The sequence below is a fragment of the Myxocyprinus asiaticus genome, chromosome 9, assembly GCF_019703515.2.
Source record: "Myxocyprinus asiaticus isolate MX2 ecotype Aquarium Trade chromosome 9, UBuf_Myxa_2, whole genome shotgun sequence".
Taxonomy (NCBI): domain Eukaryota; kingdom Metazoa; phylum Chordata; class Actinopteri; order Cypriniformes; family Catostomidae; genus Myxocyprinus; species Myxocyprinus asiaticus.
In genome coordinates this window covers 48955680-48979305 of record NC_059352.1, presented here as the reverse complement: position 1 = coordinate 48979305, position 23626 = coordinate 48955680, and the positions used below count along the sequence as shown (strand labels likewise).

Here is a 23626-nt window from a genome sequence, read left to right as displayed (position 1 = left end):
TAAAAACCAAGGAATGTAAACTTCTGAACAGGATCATGTGTGTAAATTCAGACTAACATAGGCCTAATTTCTGTACCACACGGCTTACATTAGATCACTAAATATTCATTGTACAGTATACCGTATAGGTGAGAGTATGTGCTGCTTCATCTGTCAGTAAATGACACAGCAGTGTCATAGAGGAACTGATCAGAAGGTAAAAGTTATTTCCACATTCTGGTGGTTGGGAGCAGAGGTATTCAAGCCTTAAGATTTAAGCCTTTTTGTACAATGAGATAAAAAGTAATGGAGATCTTTTGAAAGTTGCATTTTTAAACTTTGAAGTGTTGCTAATATCATAGCCTTGTCTTGATTCAATCAGAAATATGTCACGTTAAGGATGTTAAATGTGTTGTGAATGCCCTCCATCTTAATGCTCAAGTCCAAGCTTGCAAATAGACCCAGACGATCATTACACTATCTGTTCATTGTATTTCTCTGTTTTTCTGTCATATGCACATGTACATTCAAAAACTCTCTCACACTCTTACACATGATTCATCTGTTAGGAACATTACAGGAGTAGTTCATCCAAAATGATTTATTCACCCTGATATTGTTCCAAACCATCCTTTCTTCTGTTGAACACAAAAGGAGAAACTTTAAATGGTCATGCTGCTCTTTTCCATATAATGAAAGTTAATGGGGACCAGTGCTGGGGAAGCTACTTTGAAAGCTACTCATAACTTATGAGTAAACTTCAGTCAAGTTACAAACAAAAAGGAGCTAACTACTTTTTAAAGAAGAAAATATTTTTTTAGAAATATAGCAATCAGACAGTGACCACAAAATTAACCACGGTTACTACAGTCATTGATACTTCAATATTACAGTAGTAAAACCATGGTTAATTTTCTTAATGGTTAAACAAACAGGATGACAACATTATATTGAACATAAACGTATACTAAATATACACTAATAAACTCGAAAACACCCTATTTTATATAACTGAATCGAAATATAGTGATAAACAGCTGCAATTAACTTAATATTTCACTTTAAAAAAAGACAGCAAAGTCCCTTTAAAGCTGTGTAGGCCTCAAGTGAATCAGTGAATCATTTATATGAACTAGTTCATTTACATTAGTGATGTCCTGATACCGATACTGGTATCAGAATCGGGTCTGATACCGCACTCATGTACCCGTACTTGTAAAAATGCTCCAATACCATCTGACCTACGAATGTCATTATGTAAACATTCAGCACACAAATTAAAATCACGTTATGTCGTAGTTAGATTATTTTACCACAAAAGCTGCAATATAACGATATAAATATATAGTTTGCATGAGCGGCGCGCTGCAATTGTGAGCACTTGTGAATGTGTGGAGATTACGACGCCGGTTGCACTTACCTTTTAAAGTTCCTCCATTGCTCATACACAGAAACACCATCATGAGCACCATTCACTTTTTAGCACGAGGCACATACAGACTACATATTTATTTATTTAAATAGCAGCCTTTTGTGGTTTAATAATCACTTTGAGTCACATAGCGACCGGCTTTTCTGAAGTGGGAAGCTTCTGTCTTATGTGAGAGCTCCTTGGTCATAACAACAGAGAAATACTTCAAAATAAAAGCTCTGCCAAAATAAAAGCTCAATTTAAATAAAATAAAAAGTATAACAGAAATGTAATATTCATTGTTATACTACTACTACTACTACTTCTACTTATAATAATAATAATAATAATAATAAATCAATAGTAATTTTATTATATTCAGTCAATATCTCACATCTGTGATGCTCTGTTACGCAGCACTTTATTTGACGAAAATAACTCCAATGTTGTATTGTGGATTGTGCTGTGAGGTTCTGAATAAAAGCACTTCATTTGAAAAAAATAATACAATATCATGTTGAAAATGTATTGTTATACTTTCATTTAATTAAAGTCTTAATGAATGTATTTATTTAAACACCATTTTGATGATAAAATCGAAATAAACTTTTGATATGCAGTTCAGAAAGAAAAAAAAACAGGTATCAGACTCTGTATCGGCAAGTACCAAAAAAAAAAAAAAAAAAAAGTATCGTACTTGTACTCGTATTTGGTCTTGGGACATCCCCAATTTACATGAACTGTCCGAAAGTACCAAATCATTCAAATGAATCTGAGTTTCCAATGCTAAGTATAAGGAATCGTTTATTGTAACCGGTGCATTACATGAACTGTCCAAAAGAACGATTCACTCGAAACTTGATGTGTTTGCAATACAATGTGATAAATGCAGTGTTTTGTGACTCTACGGTGCTATTCGTTTGAAAATGTAATTAGATAATAGAACAGCTGAACTGTTGTAAATATAGCTGAGCTACTTTCACGTTACTTAAAAAATCTGTTACGCTCATAGTGTCACTACATTTAGATAAATACTGTACTTCCCAACACTGATGGGGAGCTCCACAAATTACAAAAAAGCTTTATAAAAGCACCATTAAAGTAGTGTATATGACTTATATGCTATATTTCATGTCTTCTAAAGCCATACAAGATCTTTGTGTGAAGGAACTCTGTCCTCCGTAGCAGGGCAACTCGCGTTTAACACCTCATATTTGAATGACATTTGAAAGCTGCAGCGTAATGGGAACATTTTCTGAAATTTGAGTCTGCTTCTCACTTAAGCTATCATTTAAAAATGTACTAGTTAAATGTAATATGTTTACAGTGCCTTTTTTATTATTTTTGGATCTCTACTGAATCGGTTCCCATTCACTTTCGATGTGCGAAAAAGCAGAATGAGCATTCTGCCTAACACCTCCTGTTGTGTTGTGTTTTACTGTATGGAAGAAAGAAAGTCAAAGACGTTTGGAACAACATGAGAATGACTAAATAATGATAGAATTTATCCCTTTAAATATCTCTGATGTTTAAGATGGCATCATTATTTCTCTGTAATTCCTGTCCTTCTGTATCATAAACGGCATACAGAGAGAAAAAATGTCTTTGAAAATGTCATGTGTGGTTTTTGAGATGAAGTTCTTAAGGTGTTATCATTTACAACTGTCTCAGATTGCATGTTAATCAGTGCTATCTCATTACACAGTTATGAGTGATTCTTTTCTTCTACATACAGTATTACTGAGTCTGTTCAGAGGTGGCATCAGGCGTCTGTGGTTTTCAGTGCTGTCACGTATCAAGTAACCAAAAGCCTTTTATTCTCACCTCTCTGCAGAGTTCACCAAAAACTTTGGTGTGAAAGCTGTCATGAAGACCTCTGTCCTGCTCACGTGGGAGGTGCCAGAAACATACAAGTCTCAGGTACCTTTCAAGGTGAGATACTCTCAATGGGACGAAATCCGATTAACTGTTTGTAACCTGTTGGTATCAATTTAGGCAGGTCAGACTGTAGATGCTATAATGAATCAATAAGGTAAAAACTGTCCCTGCTATTTTGTGAATACAAAAATCAGTGTGATTGTGCTAACCTGTGCGCCCCCTGCTGGCAGATCCTGTATAACCAGCAGAGTGTGGAGGTGCAGGGCGATCTGAAGAGGAAGCTGATCACGCGGCTGCAGCCAGACACAGATTATTCTTTTGTGTTGATGAGTCGAGGAAACAGCGCCGGTGGACTACAGCAGCAAGTGTCCATCCGCACCGCCCCAGACCTGTTTACCACCAAACCAGCCCACTACAAACAGGACCCAGAGCAGGGTGGCAAACTCACCATCACACTACCCAAAGTGCAAAACAGCGCCCTCGTCAGGTCAGTGAGAGAAATTGTTATGAAATAACAGGTGAATCTTGCGAAAACCTGTCAAGAACATATTCGGGTCATGTTGTACCGCAAAATTTCACAAAAAAACACAATTCTTCTCCAAATTCTTATTACTGTAATATTTCCGAATATTTTCCTTTATTTTTTTTTTTTTTTTTTTTTTTTTTTGGGTGTTTCTTCAACTTTAGCACTGGATTTCAAGAAAAAAATCTCATTAAAACATTTTTCATACTCTCACTACCAATTTTCTATTTGTCACCTAACAATGTCCAACAGTGTATGTATGTACATGCATCACAGGAGATGTCATTTTTGTCAAATATTACTAAACTCAAATTACACTTCAAACGAAACAAATAACAAAGTGGTCAAAAAAATCATACTAAATCCAAACATTTTACTCTCTCCAACTTCTTCCACCGGCCCCTTTTTAGTGACTTAAAAATCACTCTACAACAACAAATGGAAAATTACTAGCCAAAATTAAATCATAAATACAACTGTAAATATACAAGAATAATAATACATATAAACATAATAATAAAAATAATAATAATAATTTAGATAATAAACCATGACCTAGAAAGTTTAACACAAATCTATAATATATATATTATTATTATTATTATTATTATTATTATTATTATTGTATTTATTTATTTTTTGTTACAACAAACGGCTTCAACAGCGATTGAAGGGGAATAATTTGATGTTCTGTACTTCTGAGTTTAGACATGAACTTTATTACCACCTGCCGGTGAAATTTCCAAACTGCAAATGCAGGAACTGAATTTGGACTTTGCGCTGAGTTAAGAGGTGGTATTGAAACGTCTTGGCGCAAATACATATTTCTCTGGAAAATAGCAAATTGCACTTTGCGGCAATTTATTTCCATATAATACACCCACAGATTGCGTGCCTACACCCACAGTAGCACAAACGCTCCCACCCATGCCCACTTGCACTTTGCGCTCATACGAAAATTGCACTTAGAATTAGCACTCTCACGAAAATTGAATAAGACATTGCGCACGGTCGTAGTGCTGCGCTTTGTGCACTCATGAAAATAGAGTATTTTATGTATCATAAATACACACAATTATATAAAATTTTCACTCTTTTAGCATAATTTGGCAAAATTATAGCTTGATTGGAAATTATGTCCAATGAAAATATTCCGCTCACAAGTGATATTTAACTTTATTCATCTTAAGCGTGCTCTTCAACGACACTTGTTTACTTGGTTAACAAGTACACTAATTAAAAAAATGAAAATAATGGGGCAAAATTGTTTGGTCCCAAGCTACAACTGTAGGAATTTTTAAAATGTGTATTTCACTCTGTTGAGACTAGCATTGTTTTAAATATGTAATAATTTGTATTTTTATAATGGATTTTTATAGGTTAATAACTATAGTTTATAAGGATGGGTTCAAGTCGAGGCTAAAACATAAAAGTCTATACATAAAAGGGATTTGAAAAATAACCAAAATAAAATATGAAGGCCAGGTACAAAGTTTCCAATTCAGTTTTAATGAGACCTTCACAAATGGTAGAAATCATGAAAAAACTACCCCTGGGACATAAAATTGCCTAAAGTTGAAGAAACAACCCAATTCTCATTATTCTCAGTAATAATTCTCAAAAATTATTGTAATACATTTTTTTTTTTTTTTTTTTTTATTTGAATCAGTATGTAAAGGTAATAAAGCAAATGCTTCCATAATGTGTACATACTTTAAAGTGCTTGTAAATATTGTTTATACTTAATTTAAGTAATTTATCCGTTTATTTATTTGCATATCAGGAATGTAAATGTGCTTAATTTGAAAATTATTTCACAATGCGAAAATATTTACTGGTCCTAAAAATCCATTCATTTTCTTTAAACAAAATATAATTTCTTGTTGTTGTTCACTTTTGATTTTTTTTTTTTTTTTTGACTCTGAGGTGACTTCATTTTGAGGTGACTCAGATATGTTTTTTTTAGATTCATCCTGTTTGATTTTTTTGCCCTTGAATCATGTGTTTGCTTAGTAACTGTGGCCATCAACATTACTGTGGTCATGCAAGTATTATTATCGTTATGGTAACTATAATCAACGTTACTCAACCTGCAGTCCACACTAAAAAAAAGGGAGAGCAGCTCAAATGAAAATACTAAACCAGTACACTTAAAATCAACTTGATGAGAACATAATTATTGTGTAAAGTCCAAGAGATATTCAACACAGTCTTTAAAAAGGGATATGAGCACATTGCTATGAAATGTTCAAATGTATTCAGACTTCTAACAGATGGTGTTCACTCAACATGATTTTTACTGCTTGCTCAATTAACTTGTTTAAACTGAGCTAATGCAACACAATTCTTTAGCATTTGGCCTTAAAGGGATAGTTCACCCAAAAATGAAAACTCTCACATTATTTACTCATGCTCACACTTCCTTCAGCTGAACACAAATGAAGATTTTTAGAAGAATATCTCAATTCTGTAGTTCCTCACAATGCAAGTGAATGGGTGCCAAAATTGTGACGCTCCAAAAAGCACATAAAGGCAGCATAAAAGTAATCCATATGACTCCAGTGGTAAAATACATATCTTCTGAAATGATTGTTTGGATGAGAAACAGATCAATAATTAAGTACATTTTTGCTAGAATTTCTTCTCCCTGCCCAGTAGGAGGCATATGAATGAAGAATGTGAATCACCAAAAACACAAGAAGAAAAATGTGAAAGTGAAAGTTAAAGTGGAGATTGACTAAACAGGGAGAAAAATGTATAGCAAAAATGGACTTAAATATTTACATTTACATTTATTCATTTGGCAGACGCTTTTATCCAAAGTGACTTACAAAAGAGGAAAACATAAGCAAATCATCTTAAGGAGACAGTGGTACGAAAAGTGCCATATTACGTTTCTAAGTTTCATACTAAGTTTCACTAGCATCATAATAGTATTCAAAACAGAATAAAGTGCAACAAGAGATTTTTTTTTTTTTTTTGTGACTGGTTAAGTGCTCATGGAAAAGATGTGTTTTTAGCCATTTTTTGAAGACAGAAAGTGAGTCAGCTTCACAGATGGAGCTGAGAAGGTCATTCCACCAACATGGTATGATGAAGCCGAAAGTCCGGGAAAGTGTTTTGGTGCTTCTTTGTGTTGGTACAACAAGGCGACGTTCCTTAGCCGACCGCAGGCTTCTAGTGGGCGCGTAGCTCTGCAGAAATGATTTTAGGTATGCTGGAGCAGGCCCAGTGACTGTTCTGTATGCCAGCATCAGGGCCTTGAATTTGATACGTGCATCAACCGGCAGCCAGTGGAGAGAGACAAGGAGTGATGTAACAAGCACTCTCTTTGGTTCATTAAAGACCAGACGTGCTGCTGCATTCTGGATCATTTGCAGGGGTCTAATTGCACATGCAGGGAGGCCTGCAATGAGAGCATTACAGTAGTCCAGTATAGTTATGACAAGTGACTGAACAAGAAGTTGTGTGGCATGTTCAGAGAGAAAGGGTCTTATCTTCCTGATATTGTAGAGTGTAAATCTACATGATCTTGCGGTCTTTGAGATGTGGTCTGTGAAATTTAGTTTTTCTGACCGTTTCTGACCGTTTTGGAAGGCGTTACTGTAGTTGAACCCAGTTGCACGGTGATGTTGTGTTCAACAGTAGGGTTGGCTGGAAAGACAAGGAGTTCGGCCAAGATGTCTGCCAGGCAGGCAGAGATTCGAGCAGTCACTGTGGTGTTGTTGGGCTGGAAAGACAAGTAGAGTTGCATGTCATCAGAGTAGCAGTGGTAAGGGAAATCATGTGCCTGAATGATGCATCCCAGTGATGTTGTGTATATAGAGAAGAGAAGTGGCCCAAGCACCGAACTCTGAGGTACCCCAGTAAGTAGCTGATGTGTCTTGGACACCTCACCTCTCCAAGCTACCTTGAAGGACCTACCTGAGAGATAGGAATTAAACCAGTCAAGCACAGTTCCTGTGATGCCCAGCGAATAGAGGGTGGAGAGTAAGATCTGATGGTTGACTGTGTCAAAGGCTGCAGAAAGGTCCAGCAGAATCAGAATGGATGATCTGGATTCAGCTTTCGCCTGTCTCAGCGACTCAGTTACAGACAGCAGGGCAGTCTCGGTGGAGTGTCCAATTTTGAAGCCTGACTGATTGTCATCCAGCAGCTTTTTCTGTGAGAGACAGGCAGAGATTTGATTGAAAACTGCCCTTTCAAGTGTTTTTGCCATGAATGTGATGAGAGAGACTGGTCTGTAGTATTCTATTTGTGTGGGGTTAAGTGCAGGTTTCTTCAGCAGCGGGGTTACTTGAGCCTGCTTAAATGTAGTGGGAAAAGTGCCTGTAAGTAGAGACGTGTTAATTATGTGTGAGAGTGCAGGTAGGATGGATGGAGAGATGGCCTGGGAAGGTAAGAAGGAATGGGGTCAAGGGAACAGGTGTTGGGGTGGTTGGAGAGGAGGAGTTTAGAGACCTTAGTGTCAGAGGAGAGAACATAGAGACAGAAGAGTTGCATACAGGAGACAGGTGTTTGACAAGTTGAGGTGCTGAGAATGTATTGTTGATGGTTGTAACCTTATTAGTAAAAAATGTGGTGAAGACATCTGCTGTCAGTGATGTGTCAGGTGGTGGAGGGGGAGGGCAGAGAAGTATGTTGAATGTTCTAAACAAGCTGCGAGTGTCTGTGGTGCTGTTGATCTTGTTGTAGAAAATATTGATCTGTTTCTCACCCACACCTATCATATCACTTCTGAAGACATTGATTTAACCACTGAAGTCTTATGGATGGTGACTTATGTGATTTTTGGAGCTTCACATTGTTGGCACACATTTATTGTATGGACCAAAAGAGATATTCTTCTAAAAATCTTTGTTTGTGTTCAGCAAGTGACAGAAAGTCATGCACATCTGGGATGGCATAATGGTGAGTAAATGAGAGAATTTTCATTTTTGGGTGAACTATTTCTGTGTACAATCCATCTATGTTCACTAAATCTAATTGTGTTTGGACTATGTAAATAACTGGTTGCATCAATGTATTGCTGAAACCGAGCAGGGGATTTCCAGTTTTCAGTGTTATTTTAATGTATTTTACGCAAAATAAAATAAGTAGGAGACTTGTTAGTGTTAATTGTTCTGTTGTGTTGTGAGATTTTATTTTATTTTATTTTTTTTATGTTTAATTTTTTTGGAGGTTACTATTGTGGAGAAGAGTGGAGCTAATGGTTAGGTTGAGGTTGGGCACATACTAAAAAGTCAGAGTGTATTGATTTTCTCATGAAGCAAATACTGATGGATCATCAGTATTATGACAGATTGGGGATCTCAGCAGCACCACCCTTGTCATACAGTACAAAAAGGTACAGTATATATAATATGCTAATGGTATTTGAAGATCAGACATAAAGACAAAGGTACATGGCTATGTACTTACCGTCTTTCATGAGGGCACGAACTTCAATCCCATGATGCATTGCGAATGATGTCAATGGAAATATATAAAACTATTGATTTTAGGTTGTTGATTATAAGTATAGAAACAATATATTTTACGTTTATTGCAAAATATTCCAATATGTACAAATATATAAGTAGTTTAAGGGAGAAGGGAGACCGACTCGATTACGTCATTCACGGGGCATCATGGGTTTAGGCGGTGGCTCAAAGGCAAGTTTTGCGGGTTTCGTTGGCCGTGGTTCTCTGATTGGTGGATTCTTCTCTGCTGTACCGTGGGTGATGTAGTTATTTATAATGAATTTCGCTATCAAACACTATATTTAAACAATTAAGTCGAAATAACGCAGACGGATGGCTTCAACGGAAGTATATACTATTGTTGAACAACCTCGTTGCTTACGGTAGGTCTGTCTTTAAAGTTTTATAAGTTATCGTTGAAAATCAATTAGTTTCTGGAAATAAATGAATGGGATTTTGACTTCTGGAACATGATTGTTTGGCTCTATTGAATGAATTTAAACCAACTGAATTTTTCTTTCGGTGCAAAGCATTGTTATTCCGCACTGTTTATCTTCAAGCAACCTATAGACGATATGTTTTGGCACTCAGGACAATGGAGTCTCAGAGATTAGCCAGCGCACATAGGCAAGAATCCTGTCCCTCAGTGGGCAAATATTGGATCTATGTGCTTTAGCGAGACTGAGACTGAAGGTTAATACTCAAACACTTCCCATCCCAGCTCGAAGCAGCAGTCTCACCTGGGTTTAGTTTCCAGCAGAACGCTGGATTTGCCATAATGCAGTGCAGTCTGAAAATACCCACACTGCCTACAGGACTAATATTGACCAAAGACAGAGCAAAAATCCTTTTCTATTAGCAGACATATTTCCTCATCAAAGCCAAACAGTATTGTTTGAGGCCATTTTATCACACATATCAAACAGTGGACTCTCTGGCTCTAATTGGGTTTCAAGTGTTTGTTACTGCCACTAATCGAGCCACAGGGGCTAGAGCTGTCACAAAATAATTTAGAAGCTCAATCAGTGCTATAATGTCCAACCAGACCTTTTCATCACACTCTCAAACAAACCAGTACTGAACCTATGATGAAACAAAACTAGAAAGTTTGGCCCTATATTTAAGGACTCTAAAATCTGTTCTGTTTTAACAAGGATGAAGAAGGTCATGCTTTGGATAATCATTCTCTTCATCATCAGGCAGCCATGTTGAGAGTTCTGTATAAATATAGTCTTTTGTGTTTCTGTTGTCCTCATAGGTGGTTTTACATAGTGGTGGTGCCAGTTACTACATCCACTCTACACCGTTGGGAGAGCCCAGAGGATATGGATCTAGACGAGGTGAGTGTGTATCAATGTTTACTGCATCGCTGCTGAATCTACAGCACCACGGCCAAAGAAATAATGGCATAAACACTGGTGTGAAGGGCGGAACCTTTGTAATGTGTCTGCACAGAGTCATTACACTGATGCACACTTCACAAACAGACACAGCGCCAGAGCACTTCTACCATGATGAGCCTACAAGCTTAGCATAAAACAGCATAACGCGGCGGTCCCATAGACAGTCTACGGGCGGTACTGTCATAGCACACTAGTTGACTGTTACGCTCTCTCCTATGATAGAACTGCGGAGGTTGTTATCTCAGTGAATAAAATGATCTCTGACAGCACTTCCCTGTCAGTGATAAAATGATGGAGAAAGAAGCTCTTAGTGCTATTTGATGTACAAAACAAGCCCAGATGGGACTTGTGATAGAAATCAAATATTTTTCAGCCTATGTAAGGCGCATTTTAATTACCACAGAAGCACACCCAATTGTTTTTTGTTTTTTTTTCTCCCCATTTTCTCCCCATTTTCTCCCCAATTTGGAATGCCCAATTCCTAATGTGCTCTAAGTCCTCGTGGTGGCGTAGTGACTCGCCTCAATCCAGGTGGCGGAGGACGAATCTCAGTTGCCTCCGCGTCTGAGACCGTCAATCCGCGCATCTTATCACGTGGCTTGTTGAGCGCATTACCACGGAGACCTAGTGCATGTGGAGGCTTCACGCTATTCTCCGCGGCATCCACGCACAACTCACCACACGCCCCACCAAGAGCGAGATCCACATTATAGCAACCACGAGGAGGTTACCCCATGTGACTCTACCCTCCCTAGCAACCGGGCCAATTTGTTTGCTTAGGAGACCTGGCTGGAGTCACTCAGCATGCCCTGGATTCGAACTCGCTGAGCTACCCAGGCCCCCACACCCAATCTTAACGCAGAATGCACCAATCACACTGAATCACCAAAACGCAGAATGAGACGTGTTTGTTTGCAAGCGCTTTTCATGGAGAGTTCAAAGCGGTGGTCGACGCTTACGCGAATCATGAACGCAGCTTCACGATTGCTGTAACAAAGCGGATAGCCACAGTCTACCAGCAGATTAATACTGTGGAGGATGAGAGTTTAAGAGATTTAATGCCCATTGCAATGAATATGCAACCTATGTGGGGACTAGTTCTTAATCTAATGACAGCACAGTATTATGAAAATGTTTGGATGATCCACTCTTATTTTTGCCTCTCTTTAGCTCCTCAGTACTTTTGTATCTCTGCAGCAGCTGCTCAGACTCACAGGCAATCTGAGGAGTCTTAAAAATCTTCGCTTGGCATTTTTCTGTTTTGTTATTTATACTGTTTATTAATATTTTTTTTCCAACACTGTTCTGCTTTCTCATGAGTTTGCTTGCTCTCAATAAACCGTCATCTACAAAACAGGAAAAACTTTACCAGTGCTGCCTATCGTGTATGAAAAAGCATCAATTCTGTATAGCAAATCCCCAAGGATCTGAAACAACTGCACAACGGTGTCACCAACGTTTTGAAACAGCCTGGCATCATTTCCATTAGGAGCAGTTCTCTCCTATGTTGCCCTTTATTTATGAGTGCTGCCAAGTCAAATGAGAAATGTATTATTGGAAGCTGTGTTGTGATGGTGTTTATCACTTATCACCACACTGATATTATGATTGTTGTACCAGTGTGTCTGCGAAACTCATTCTCTCTGCCGCTGGACCCCATTTGTTCAGCTGCAATCCTGCGTCCTGGATTTAATTCAGTCTTGACCAAAAGTGTTTTGTGCTAAGTTAAAGAAGCTGTGATTAGTGGAGAGAGAGAGAGAAAGCGAGAGAAAGGAAGAGAGTAAGAGGTGGAGGGATAGGAAAAGAGAGGAAGTCGTATATATAGAGACAGGTCAACCTCCGGGGTAGAAAATGGCAATGGGTGTGTGTGTTTCTGGCCTGGGTCATTTTAAATGAATGATATCTCTGACTGAGGCACCTGAGGCTGATATCTGCCCTCTGACTGCTGGATCTTTAAGCCTGGATCACAATACAGCTGTTTCATGAACTGAATGTGCCAACCAGCATAGACCAGAAGTAAGACTGGGTGATACATAGAATATTCATGATATATTTGTGATTGATTTTATTATAAAAATTAAGTAACATTGTGACGATAGCAGTGATCTTAATGCGCTTTTTATTTGGGCAGGTAATTTTTATAATGTCAGAGAAAGTGTGCATATTTCACGCCCACTTCTTGTCTTGAAATTTGTGAGTATGTGAGTGTTAAGACAGAGATATTTTCATATGAACTGTGGTTTAAAAATCAGTAGCAAGAATATTAATAGAGAAGTCTGATTCACTTTGAATCAGTTCCTAAAGTCCTGAGACAGCGTGCAGATTTCACGCCCACTTCTTGCCTCGAACTGTACACGTATGAAAGTGTTAAGACAGAGATATTTCCATAGGAACTCTGAAGTAAAACTCAGTAGCAAGAATGGTGATAAAGATAGGAAGTCTGATTCATTTCTGTGAATCAGTTATTTAAAAGAAAAAATACATATTTTAATAAATTAAAATAAAATAATTAAATTCAATTTTAATTATAATTTTTTTTAATATTTGTTTTACATTATTTAAAAATAATTAAAAACTATTCATGTTGGTAAATATTGCTGTTTATATATTGTTTTATTGGTAAAAATCTGAATACTGTTCTTGTTCATTTAGTGAAAAACATGATTATTTTAACTAGATTTTTTTAGACTGTATTTTGAAATCTACTGTACATGACAACAATAGCTGTCAAAATAATGGGTGCTCTGATCAAAGGAAAAAAAAAACAACATCCTTTTTAAGCCATTTCAGAACAAATATATAAATGTTGAGGAATATTTGTAATATATATATTATTTATATATATATATATATATATATATATATTTACAGTAATATCACTATGCCCTTACCTGTAGCCCCACAAATACATACAATAAAGATATGTGAGCTTTTATGGATGTTTTTGTCCTGTGCATTGGCATGCAGGTTTGAGATTGTGCTAATGTTATTCATGCACTGTATTCTCTGTGATTTGTCAGCTTTTGGAGGGTAGCAGAGACTCAGACGTGAGGAGGAAGAGGCAAGCTCAGGACTTACTGCGACCGTACATCGCTGCCAAGTTGGAGTATCTTCCCGAGACCTTTGTGTTAGGAGATGAGAAAACCTACAATGGCTTCTTCAACAAACCTCTTCCTGGCCAGCAACAGTATCTCACATTTACACTGGCAGCACTGAAAGACCGGGACTCAGTGAGTTAAAACACACATACAGTACACACATAAGTCTTATGTGCTGTGATCATTATAAACTGAACTCACTGCTGGAACCAGCTGATCTAAACATGTGCAGACAGAAATGAGAGATTCAGACAGCTGAGTCCTTTTCAGCTCTCTCAGTTCTTTACTCTAACCCTACGTTTTGGAATCATAATTCAAATATGTTCAAGTATGCACTTTGATCTTAATTCCCTTCAAAATTCTAAGAGTTAAGATTTTAAGTGTGAATAGCTCAAACGAAAAAGTACAACATTGAGGCTGTGGGGAATAATCATTGCGTTTCATTCATTTAATTATGTTCGCTTTGGTCAAAAGTAACTAATGTGGGCATTTAAAATAGCTGTAATTAAGAATTCATAGAGTTTTTAACTCTTTTTAGTAATATTGATGTTGTTTTATTGTAAATAGTTATTTTGCATGAAATCACCATTAGGGTGGCAAGTTAGACCCTGTTCAACACATGTAATTTCTCCTCACGCATTTGAATGCGCATAGCTGAAGTACAGTTTTATTCACACTTCTGTGGGGTATCTTTTCTTTATTTAATGGCTGACCTAGAATCAGTCATCATTTTCAATGTGCACATGCAGACTACATATTTAGTTAATTAAACAGCATCCTTTTTGTTGTTTAACACACTGGGTCACGTAGTGACCTGCTCTTCCGGAGGTGTGAAGTTGTCCTCACAAACAGTGTTGCCAAACTCCTCCCTCTGAAAATCTCCAGAACCACACTCGAAAGTCTCCAAACTCACTATATACAGGCCTACGTATGTACAGTATATGTATATTATAACAACAAAAACATATAAAATGGGCACAAAACAAGTTTACTGACAAAGTGTGTAATTTGACGGCAGCAGCTTTAAAACGGGCTTTAACATAAATATTTTAAGTGGTAAACTGACCCATGTTCAGCAATGTGAAGGGCTATAAAGGAACATTCAGTCTCAGCAAAAGACAAATTCCTAGTGATGCAAATGAGTCCACAGGCACCTGCTTTTGATCGGAAAAGGGTTTTGCACTCGCAGTGTGCTTAGTGGTCAATGCATATTTTGTTAGATCTGACTTCTTGCCACATAGTATGACTTTTCGTGTGTGTTAAATAATTAATTGCCCAAAATCTCCAAAAAAATCAGCAAGTAATAGCCAAAATAGCTCCTTGTCGCAAAACATCATTAAAAGTCGCAGCAACTGAGGAAAAAAAAAAAAAAAAATCACAAAATTTGGTAACAAATTCCCCAAATTGCCAACACTGCTCACAAACCGGCTTCAACACAAAAAAAATAAATAAAAAAAAATAAAAAATAAAACTGGTATCGGCATCGGTATCGGTGAGTACTTAAAAAAAGTATCTGTACTCGTACTTGTTCTCAAAACAATGGTATCGGGACATCCCTAATATACCATCCGTTAACAACCTCAGAGCTCATGGTAGGTCTGTCTAAAGTTGAGTTTACTAAAAGCAAGAGAGAAGTAGAAGGTGAGCTGGTGAAAGGCCAGTCAGTGCAGCTTTATGTGTTTGGCTGGTAAACAGACTACAGAGTGTGAAATTGGATGAAAGAGGTGGCCTGCAAAACTCCTGCAGCACTTATAAAGTAAAATAGATTAGAGGAGGAGAAGATAAAAGAGAAGGAGAAAGACGGATAGAGACATCACATGAAGTGGCGCAGTAGATCAGGAGAGAGCAACTGAAAGAGAGAATTGAGTGTTAAATATGAATAAATGGAGGAAAGTTAAAGACAAATGAAAACAAAGATCCATGCCTTGTGTGTAACTCTGATGCACACACACACACACACATGCACATGAATATGCATTAGTAAACAGTGGTTGAAGCCAGGCAGAGATGCATTATTCTCACTGTGGGATGTGCTTGCGTCTGATGTAGTCCCGATTAAATTGATCACTAGGAAAGTTTCCCACTGAGATATTCCCACAGGGCTTTTAGATGCTTCCTCACTCCGTTGTCATGAAGGAAAGACTGCTGCATCACTCAAAAGTTTCTCTCTGACACCTGCTGGAAAGAAAGACAGAAAGTGAGATTTTAGTGATTATAGTAGCCCAGCAGTTAAAGGGACAGTTCACCCAAAAATCTCAATTCTTTCATCATTTGCTCACCCTTGATTTCGTCTACTCTGAGGTCTGTTATATCGGTCTTTGTATACAGTGCATCTGGAAATTATTCACAGCGCTTCACTTTTTCCACATTTTGTTATGTTACAGCCTTATTCCAAAATTGATTAAATTAATTATTTTCCTCAAAATTCTACAAACAATACCCCATAATGACAACATGAAAGAAGTTTGTTTGAAATCTTTGCAAATTTATTAAAAATAAAAAACGAAAAAAAATTACATGTACATAAGTATTCACAGCCTTTGCCATGACACTCAAAATTGAGCTCAGGTGCATCCTGTTTCCACTGATCATCCTTGAGATGTTTCTACAACTTGACTGGAGTTCACCTGTGGTAAATTCAGTTGATTGGACATGATTTGGAAAGGCACACACCTGTCTATATAAGGTCCCACAGTTAACAGTGCATGTCAGAGCACAAACCAAGCCATGAAGTCCAAGGAATTGTCTGTAGACCTCCGAGACAGGATTGTATCGAGGCACAGATCTGGGGAAGGGTACAGAAAAATTTCTGCAGCATTGAAGGTCCCAATGAGCACAGTGGCCTCCATCATCCGTAAATGGAAGTAGTTTGGAACCACCAGGACTCTTCCTAGAGCTGGCCGCCTGGCCAAACTGAGCGATCGGGGGAGAAGGGCCTTAGTCATGGAGGTGACCAAGAACCCGATGGTCACTCTGACAGAGCTCCAGTGTTTCTCTGTGGAGAGAGGAGAACCTTCCAGAAGAACAACCATCTCTGCAGCACTCCACCAATCAGGCCTGTATGGTAGAGTGGCCAGATGGAAGCCACTCCTCAGTAAAAGCCACATGACAGCCCAGAAGAATGGGAGAAACTGCCCATAAATAGGTGTCAAGCTTGTAGCATCATACTCAAAAAGACTTGAGGCTGTAATTGGTGCCAAAGGTGCTTCAACAAAGTACTGAGCAAAGGCTGTGAATACTTATGTACATGTGGTGTTTTTTTTTTTTTTTTTTAATACATTTGCAAAGATTTTAAACAAACTTCTTTCACGTTGTCATTATGGGGTACTGTTTGTAGAATTTTGAGGAAAATAATGCATTTAATCCATTTTGGAATAAGGCTGTAACATAAAATGTGGAAAAAGTGAAGCGCTGTGAATACTTTCTGGATACACTGTAACTCCCCAGGTTCCTCCCAGCAGTCTGAGCAAACAGTGAATTCTGAGAAAACATTGAATGTCCTTTTTTGGGCTGAACTGCTGTAATGTCTGTCATGAGTTTTGGACAGGGATGGGTTCTTTGATGGCTGTTGTTTGCGGAGGGAATGCAGAAGGTGTTGCGCTGCTGGGATTTACTTGAGGATCCGTATCCTCCACTTCTCAGCAGGACGGCAGAGGTTACTCCTCCCTCAACCTTTTCTATCGCTCTCACTCTCTTTATCTTCCTTTTCATCCCTTTTTCTCCACTGCACCATGCTCTGCTGTATAAAAGGTGTTACTAAGACGATTAGTTTCCAGCATTTGTGGAATGCTACTTTGAAGATTTGAAGGGCCTTCTCTGCTCAGCTAAAATGCACTATCATATGTTCATATGTATTCATTAGATACTATCATTAAACATCACATTGAGACACGATCCTAATGTAGAATACACGCCTCCCTATTGGATCCTGTCTCATAAAAAACACATCTACATTCTAATGGGACACCTCTAGCACAAAATTCACCAGTTAATCGTATTTTAGTGGTCATATTTTACACTTTTGAACCAATTTAGTTTTGCCCCCAAAAGGTTTCTTGACTAAAAACAATCAGAATTTAGTTTTCATTACCATTTTCAACTCTCTCTCTCTCTCTCTCTCTCTCTCTCTGACCTTTTAAAAACCTAGTTTAAAGAATGTCAGAGAAATCTAATCTTTGTGGCCATGTTTATTTCATACATTTAAAATTTACATAATTAATAAAATGAAAACATAACAATTGATTTAATGGCAAAAATGTCAAGTGGTGGAACTCTCAAGTGAAACATATTAAAATACTTTCCTTGAGCCTTTAATACATGTGAGTGCACACAACTTAATCATTCATTAAAAAAAGAAGCTTTAAAAACATTTTTCATGGTTATTTTTCTTTTTACAAATATCATGAACTTCTGAGTCACAAATATCAAAATGTTTTCTTAGGGTTACTCCATTTGACCTGAACAAAATGTGTCCTTTCTTAAAAATTTTGAAATATCTGATATTGTTTTGTTATAACTTGCACAGTAATGAGGGTCTAAAGTCTCTCTGTTTTATGTTTTATATGTTTTATTGTTATTATTATTATTTTCACATGATAACAGAACCTACATGTTGGTTACACCACCTGACCCTGATTTAGTGGACAAAAGTGTTTTCAAATATGTATCATATTTTAAAACTAAATTTTTTCACTGCTTATTTTTTTTAAGAAATAATAATAAAAGATTATTTCAAACTTATGCCAACATTTATTTTTTTCAATAATTTTTTAGCTTTTAATTTTATTTATTAATTTATTTTTGCTGTAACTGACTGACACTTTAAACCCCCCAAATATATCAAAATGACTTTGTACTCAGAAATTGAAAATATGTTCATTATAGAAGAGGTGTATTTAAGTAAATTCAGAATGTCATTGATACTAAATAGGTGTTGATGTGTAAATGAGGGTGGTCACATCCATTAGCATTCCCATTCATCTCTATGGTAGTTGCTTGGCTGGTGCATGCAGCCCTGGATGAATACCACATGGTGACCCTGGGTATTTTGCCGTACCGTTGTTGTAAATCAGCAGGAGAACATACACTTGTCTCCCTCCTGTTGCCTGCATATGTTCATGATGACCAATAACAAAAAAGGTGGAAAAGGTCTGAATAAAAGCTGTCTGTTACATATTTACCTGATATTAAGCATGTGACGTCTCACTTCTGTTGATGTACTGGCAACACCCATTGAGATTACGTTGGTGACGACTAACTAGTTCATCAACCTTGAACTAGTTCCACCCCAAAAATGACCTTTTAGATAACTTTACAGGTCAAACAATACATGTATGTACTGTAAGTGCTTTAACAAAAATATGAGCAAAATATTTCAGCTTTTAAACCCTCCAAATTACTTCCATTGTAAGTGCCTTAAGGCACGGTCATATTTATGCGGTCATCTCAGTGGAATTCTGCGATATCTTGAATTTTGCGTGATGGACTTCTGGTGCTGAAGAATTTCCCCTCGCGGATTTAACGCAAAGTTCGAGTTTGGTGAACTTTGACAGGAGATTTTGCAGCGTTGACCAGCAGTAAGTTGCTTGGTTTGCCAGTGACCTCTGTGTGGGCGGTGCTTCATACACAGCTACACTGAATATTCAATGGACAAGGACATCATTTTTGCAGCCAGTTTCTTTTTTTTTTTTTTAACTACACTCAGATTATAAAATGCAACATTTAAAAGAGGCTGCTTGGCAATTACTTTTTTACTAGTTTCACACTAGGGGTGTCAAAAAATATCATATTGTATTATGTCGATATGACGCTCACTATACAATACCATATGTATCATATGATACATAAACAAACACATTATAGTGCAATTAAAACCAAGCAGCGCTATATTGAGAGCTGCGGAACAGTCTCCTCCCCAGAGAGGCGATGCTGTGAGCTCACAGGAAAACAGAGCAACACACTTACGGAACATAGGCAACTAGATCAATGGCAAACGGCAAGTAGATTGTACTGTGGCGGTACAGCTTGTCGAATTTGCCAAACAACAGTGTCATGTCCTGGTGCTACCAAAACATGTCGTTTTATTTACGCCGACATCACCACGCAAATCGGTGAATTTTTGAGGCAGAAACAGCAGCAGTAAGTTTAACATCCACCTCTCCCAGCCGAAACTGAGCGTGACATGCACAGCAAGACACTAACAAGTTATGAAATTACATGTGCTGATCGGTTTTTGCTCAAGCCACTAAATAATATTGGATGATGTACATATATCGTAAAAAGGTTCCTCAAGTTTTTGTTTTTTTACCACTAAATAACATTGAAAGCAGTTTTTTTTTTCATTGCTACAGTCACTCTAGCTTGATCACTGTACAAATATAAATGACTAAAGTTTAGACAAACTTATTTTCTCAAGAAAAACATGAAAATTCATGACTTTTTCTCAACAATCAAACAAAATAAATACAGCGCTGTTAAGTTACTTAGAGCTCTGCTTTTTGTTGCCTATGTCAGACACTTTTGTGGCATTTATGATTTAAAAGACATTTATGTCAAATCCTTGAATAAGTTGAGCGAAACATTTGTGGGTGTTCGTATCGTATTGTATCGTATCGTGAAATTTGTGGATCGTTACATGCCTATTTCACAAGTGCTTAATGTTGCCCCATACCTTCTTCGCCCATGGAATTTCGCCATGCAGTGGTAAATGTGACCATGCCTTTACTCTTACCCTGATTTTTGCTGTAACTAAAGAAAATGGAAGTTGGCATAATTTTTGGTGGTAATCAACATGCTGTCGATTGAGCCTAACTGGTATTGAACACAGAACATTCCTTTAAGAGATATTTACAACACAAGTAAGATATATTGCAATATTTTTGATTATACTTGAGCTAGATTTTAATGTGTCCCTCTTGATTGATTCCTTTGCAGATGTTTACAGTGAGTCCATACTCTGATCCCATGATGGTGAAACTCCACAGCGGGATGTCTCGTCATGTGGAAGACCCAGAGATGCTCTGGGTGATGGGACCCGTGCTGGCTGTCGTTCTGATCATCATCATCGTCATCGCCATCCTGCTCTTCAAGAGGTACATTAGAGGAACTTCCTTTGAATACAGACACAAGGAATTAAATTGCTTACTTTCCAAGAAAAAGATTATCATTCATCATGATATGATGAGTTCATAGAGATGTTTCACATATTTCCTGTTGTTTTCCTACTGTATTTCCTCTTGTCAGGTATAAATAGCCAGAGTATCATCAGACAGACCATAGACATTGCTGACTCACTGTACAAGTAGAAAATCAGAAAAAGTTTTCCAATTTCAGTTAAGTTTTTTAGCGTAACTCGAGTGCGTTTATAACAGTCAGCAATTTAACCTTAGGAAAGTTTTTCTAATATAGAACTTTAATGATTAAATTGTGTTATATTTATTGAACTAGACAGCTGAAATTATGTTTTCCCTCACCCAAATCCCCAATGAAAATTCAACAAATGGAAAAAGTAATGATAGTAGACCTACCAAAAATCTGATCTTTCTACTCTGTGAAGTTACGCAAAAGCTAAAGAAAAAATTGCACCCCATAATTATGGCCAAAGCTTTCTTAGTAAAAAATGTAGGAGAATAATATGTCCAAGGTTCACGTTAGAGGTCAACTGAGTGAAAAGAAAGCTCGTTCTCCAAATGTCAGCATAGGACTTCAGCTCATTAGTAGAAATGGCATTGCCACATTAAAAACTGATGCTCAATATTTCTGTCAAAACTTACTCTGCGCACACTTTCTTTCTTTGACATTCTCTCTTTTCCCTCCATTCTTCCCTCTCTCTCTGTGGGATGCAGCAAACAGGAAAGGTGCGTATCGAGTGATTATATTCATTCTCTTTGATAAGATGATAAAAGTTTGTTTGTGGTTGTGTTTAATGAGAGGAAATCAGAGAGTTTAATTGTATTCAGATCAGTGCTACTACATAGATACAAACACACAGAGGTATAACCTTAAATGTTTTCACATCCACCTGAACTGTGTGTTTATACGCTCATGTTTGATGGTACTTCCTGTCTTCACAGGAAGCGCACCTCTCCCTCAGCTAAAGATGAGCACTCAGCTGGAGTTAAAGATCACTTACTGGCCCATTCCTCCGACCCAGTGGAAATGAGGAGACTCAACTATCAGACACAAGGTACAGTACAACACCACTCACAGACACAAACAAATAACACATTTCAAACATGCTCATTCGCACAAAACATGAACTGTGTCCCTACTGGAAACACAAGAATGGCTGGCTACCAGCATATGTTGTGTTTTAAGTGCTGGTGTGCTGGTGTCCTTAGTTTAAAAAGCAAGACCTAATGGTCAGTTGGCTTTACTAGAAATACAAATTTTGGCAAACTAGTTTATCCAGCTACTTTTTCTGTTGAACAACATGATTATAGATGAAATTTTATTTTATATAAAGAAAATTAAGCCTTTTTTAGGACCATTAAAATTGTCATATTTGGATTCAGATCGCTGCAACCAGAGGTGAAAGTATTCCAAATATGGGCAGAGAGGATCGTTCACTGTAATTACATATGGCCACCAGGAGATGCCGCCAAGTACATGACACAGACTCAGTAATGACTCAAATGAAACAGAATGGAACTGAATGAGAACTTGTTGCTCATGCCTGCATGCTTTGGAGTGAGAGCGAGAGCATACCGTTAGTCATTGTTGTGTAATTAGTTCTTATGTACAATTAATATGTTTTATTTGTTTGGAGAGGCTTTTGAAAACTTGGAGAAGTTTTTGGACACTAGGATTATTTTTGGAATTATATTTGTAAGCTTTTGATTTTTTTGTCATATCAACACAAACTTTTACTGTTACAGGTGACAAGATTGTCAATAAAACAAAAGCAGTTTTACACCCTGAGATATGTAATGTCAAATAAGAAAAAAGTTAATTTATGGCTCAAGTTTTTTTTTTGTTTTTTTTTTTAGCAGTTTATTAGGCTGAGAGTCTCAGAATTTATCATAACCTATATCATTTAATTTTGGGTTAGCCACTGAAAAAGGAAATCTTTAAATAAAAAAAAAACACCTTCAGAGCTTAAAGGGTTAAATTAGTCATGATTTTCTTAATGCAAAATACAATTTCTTATTTCCTTCTTTTTTTGTGTGAAAACATTTTCACACAAAATTGGTGTGAAATGTGACCTGGACGTGTTCTTGGCAGGTTTTGTGAGGACAATCATGTAAGTTTCCATAAAATGAATTGAGTTTTGGGTTGTTTAAATGTAGATGTCATAAAAAGAGCCAGAACCGGCTGCTGGATTTATGGATGATGTGTAACTGATGCTTCAGTGTGAAGACAAAACATTTTTGACACAGATCCTTAGTGTCAGGTGAAGGACTCACTGAGGAGTAGAACCTGCCAGCCAATCTCAAACACACATACACACACGACAGACGCCATGCCATCAGATCATATTTCTACGTTCTGTTCAGACTGAGCTTTGAACTTGGTGGAAAGAATTAAACAGGATGATTCACAGGAGAAAATCTTTATCTTTCTTCCTCCGATCCATCCATATTTTCCACTCTGTTCTTCTCACTGTCTGTGTCTCTTTCTATTTATCTCTCTTTCTCAGGGGAAATTTCTGAATGCACAGACATTTTGCTGACTTCAATAAGAATCTGCTTTTGCTCTGTTGCAAAGTGACTCATGTTCTTGTGTCAGATAGATCCGCTGTGAGCACACAGTCTACTGATGCAGGATCTTTCCGTTGGCAAAACTAGGAGAAATATTCATGTCAGCTTTCCTGCCTTGAAAATTGATTTTCTTTGCTGGAAAATCTTTAAATGAGGAACTAGGGAACCAGAGGA

At 37.3% G+C, this 23626-nt stretch overlaps 1 protein-coding gene across 1 annotated transcript in view; it reads left to right on the top strand.

The window, feature by feature from the left end:
- Nucleotides 1-23626, top strand: part of LOC127445891 (receptor-type tyrosine-protein phosphatase F-like) — a 346333-nt gene that overhangs the window by 280816 nt on the left and 41891 nt on the right. The window contains exons 17-22 of the mRNA XM_051706359.1: nt 3225-3322; nt 3499-3755; nt 10512-10593; nt 13677-13886; nt 20688-20845; nt 21827-21939. Coding sequence (XP_051562319.1) covers nt 3225-3322; nt 3499-3755; nt 10512-10593; nt 13677-13886; nt 20688-20845; nt 21827-21939 — 918 coding nt within the window. The remainder of the gene's footprint in view (nt 1-3224; nt 3323-3498; nt 3756-10511; nt 10594-13676; nt 13887-20687; nt 20846-21826; nt 21940-23626) is intronic.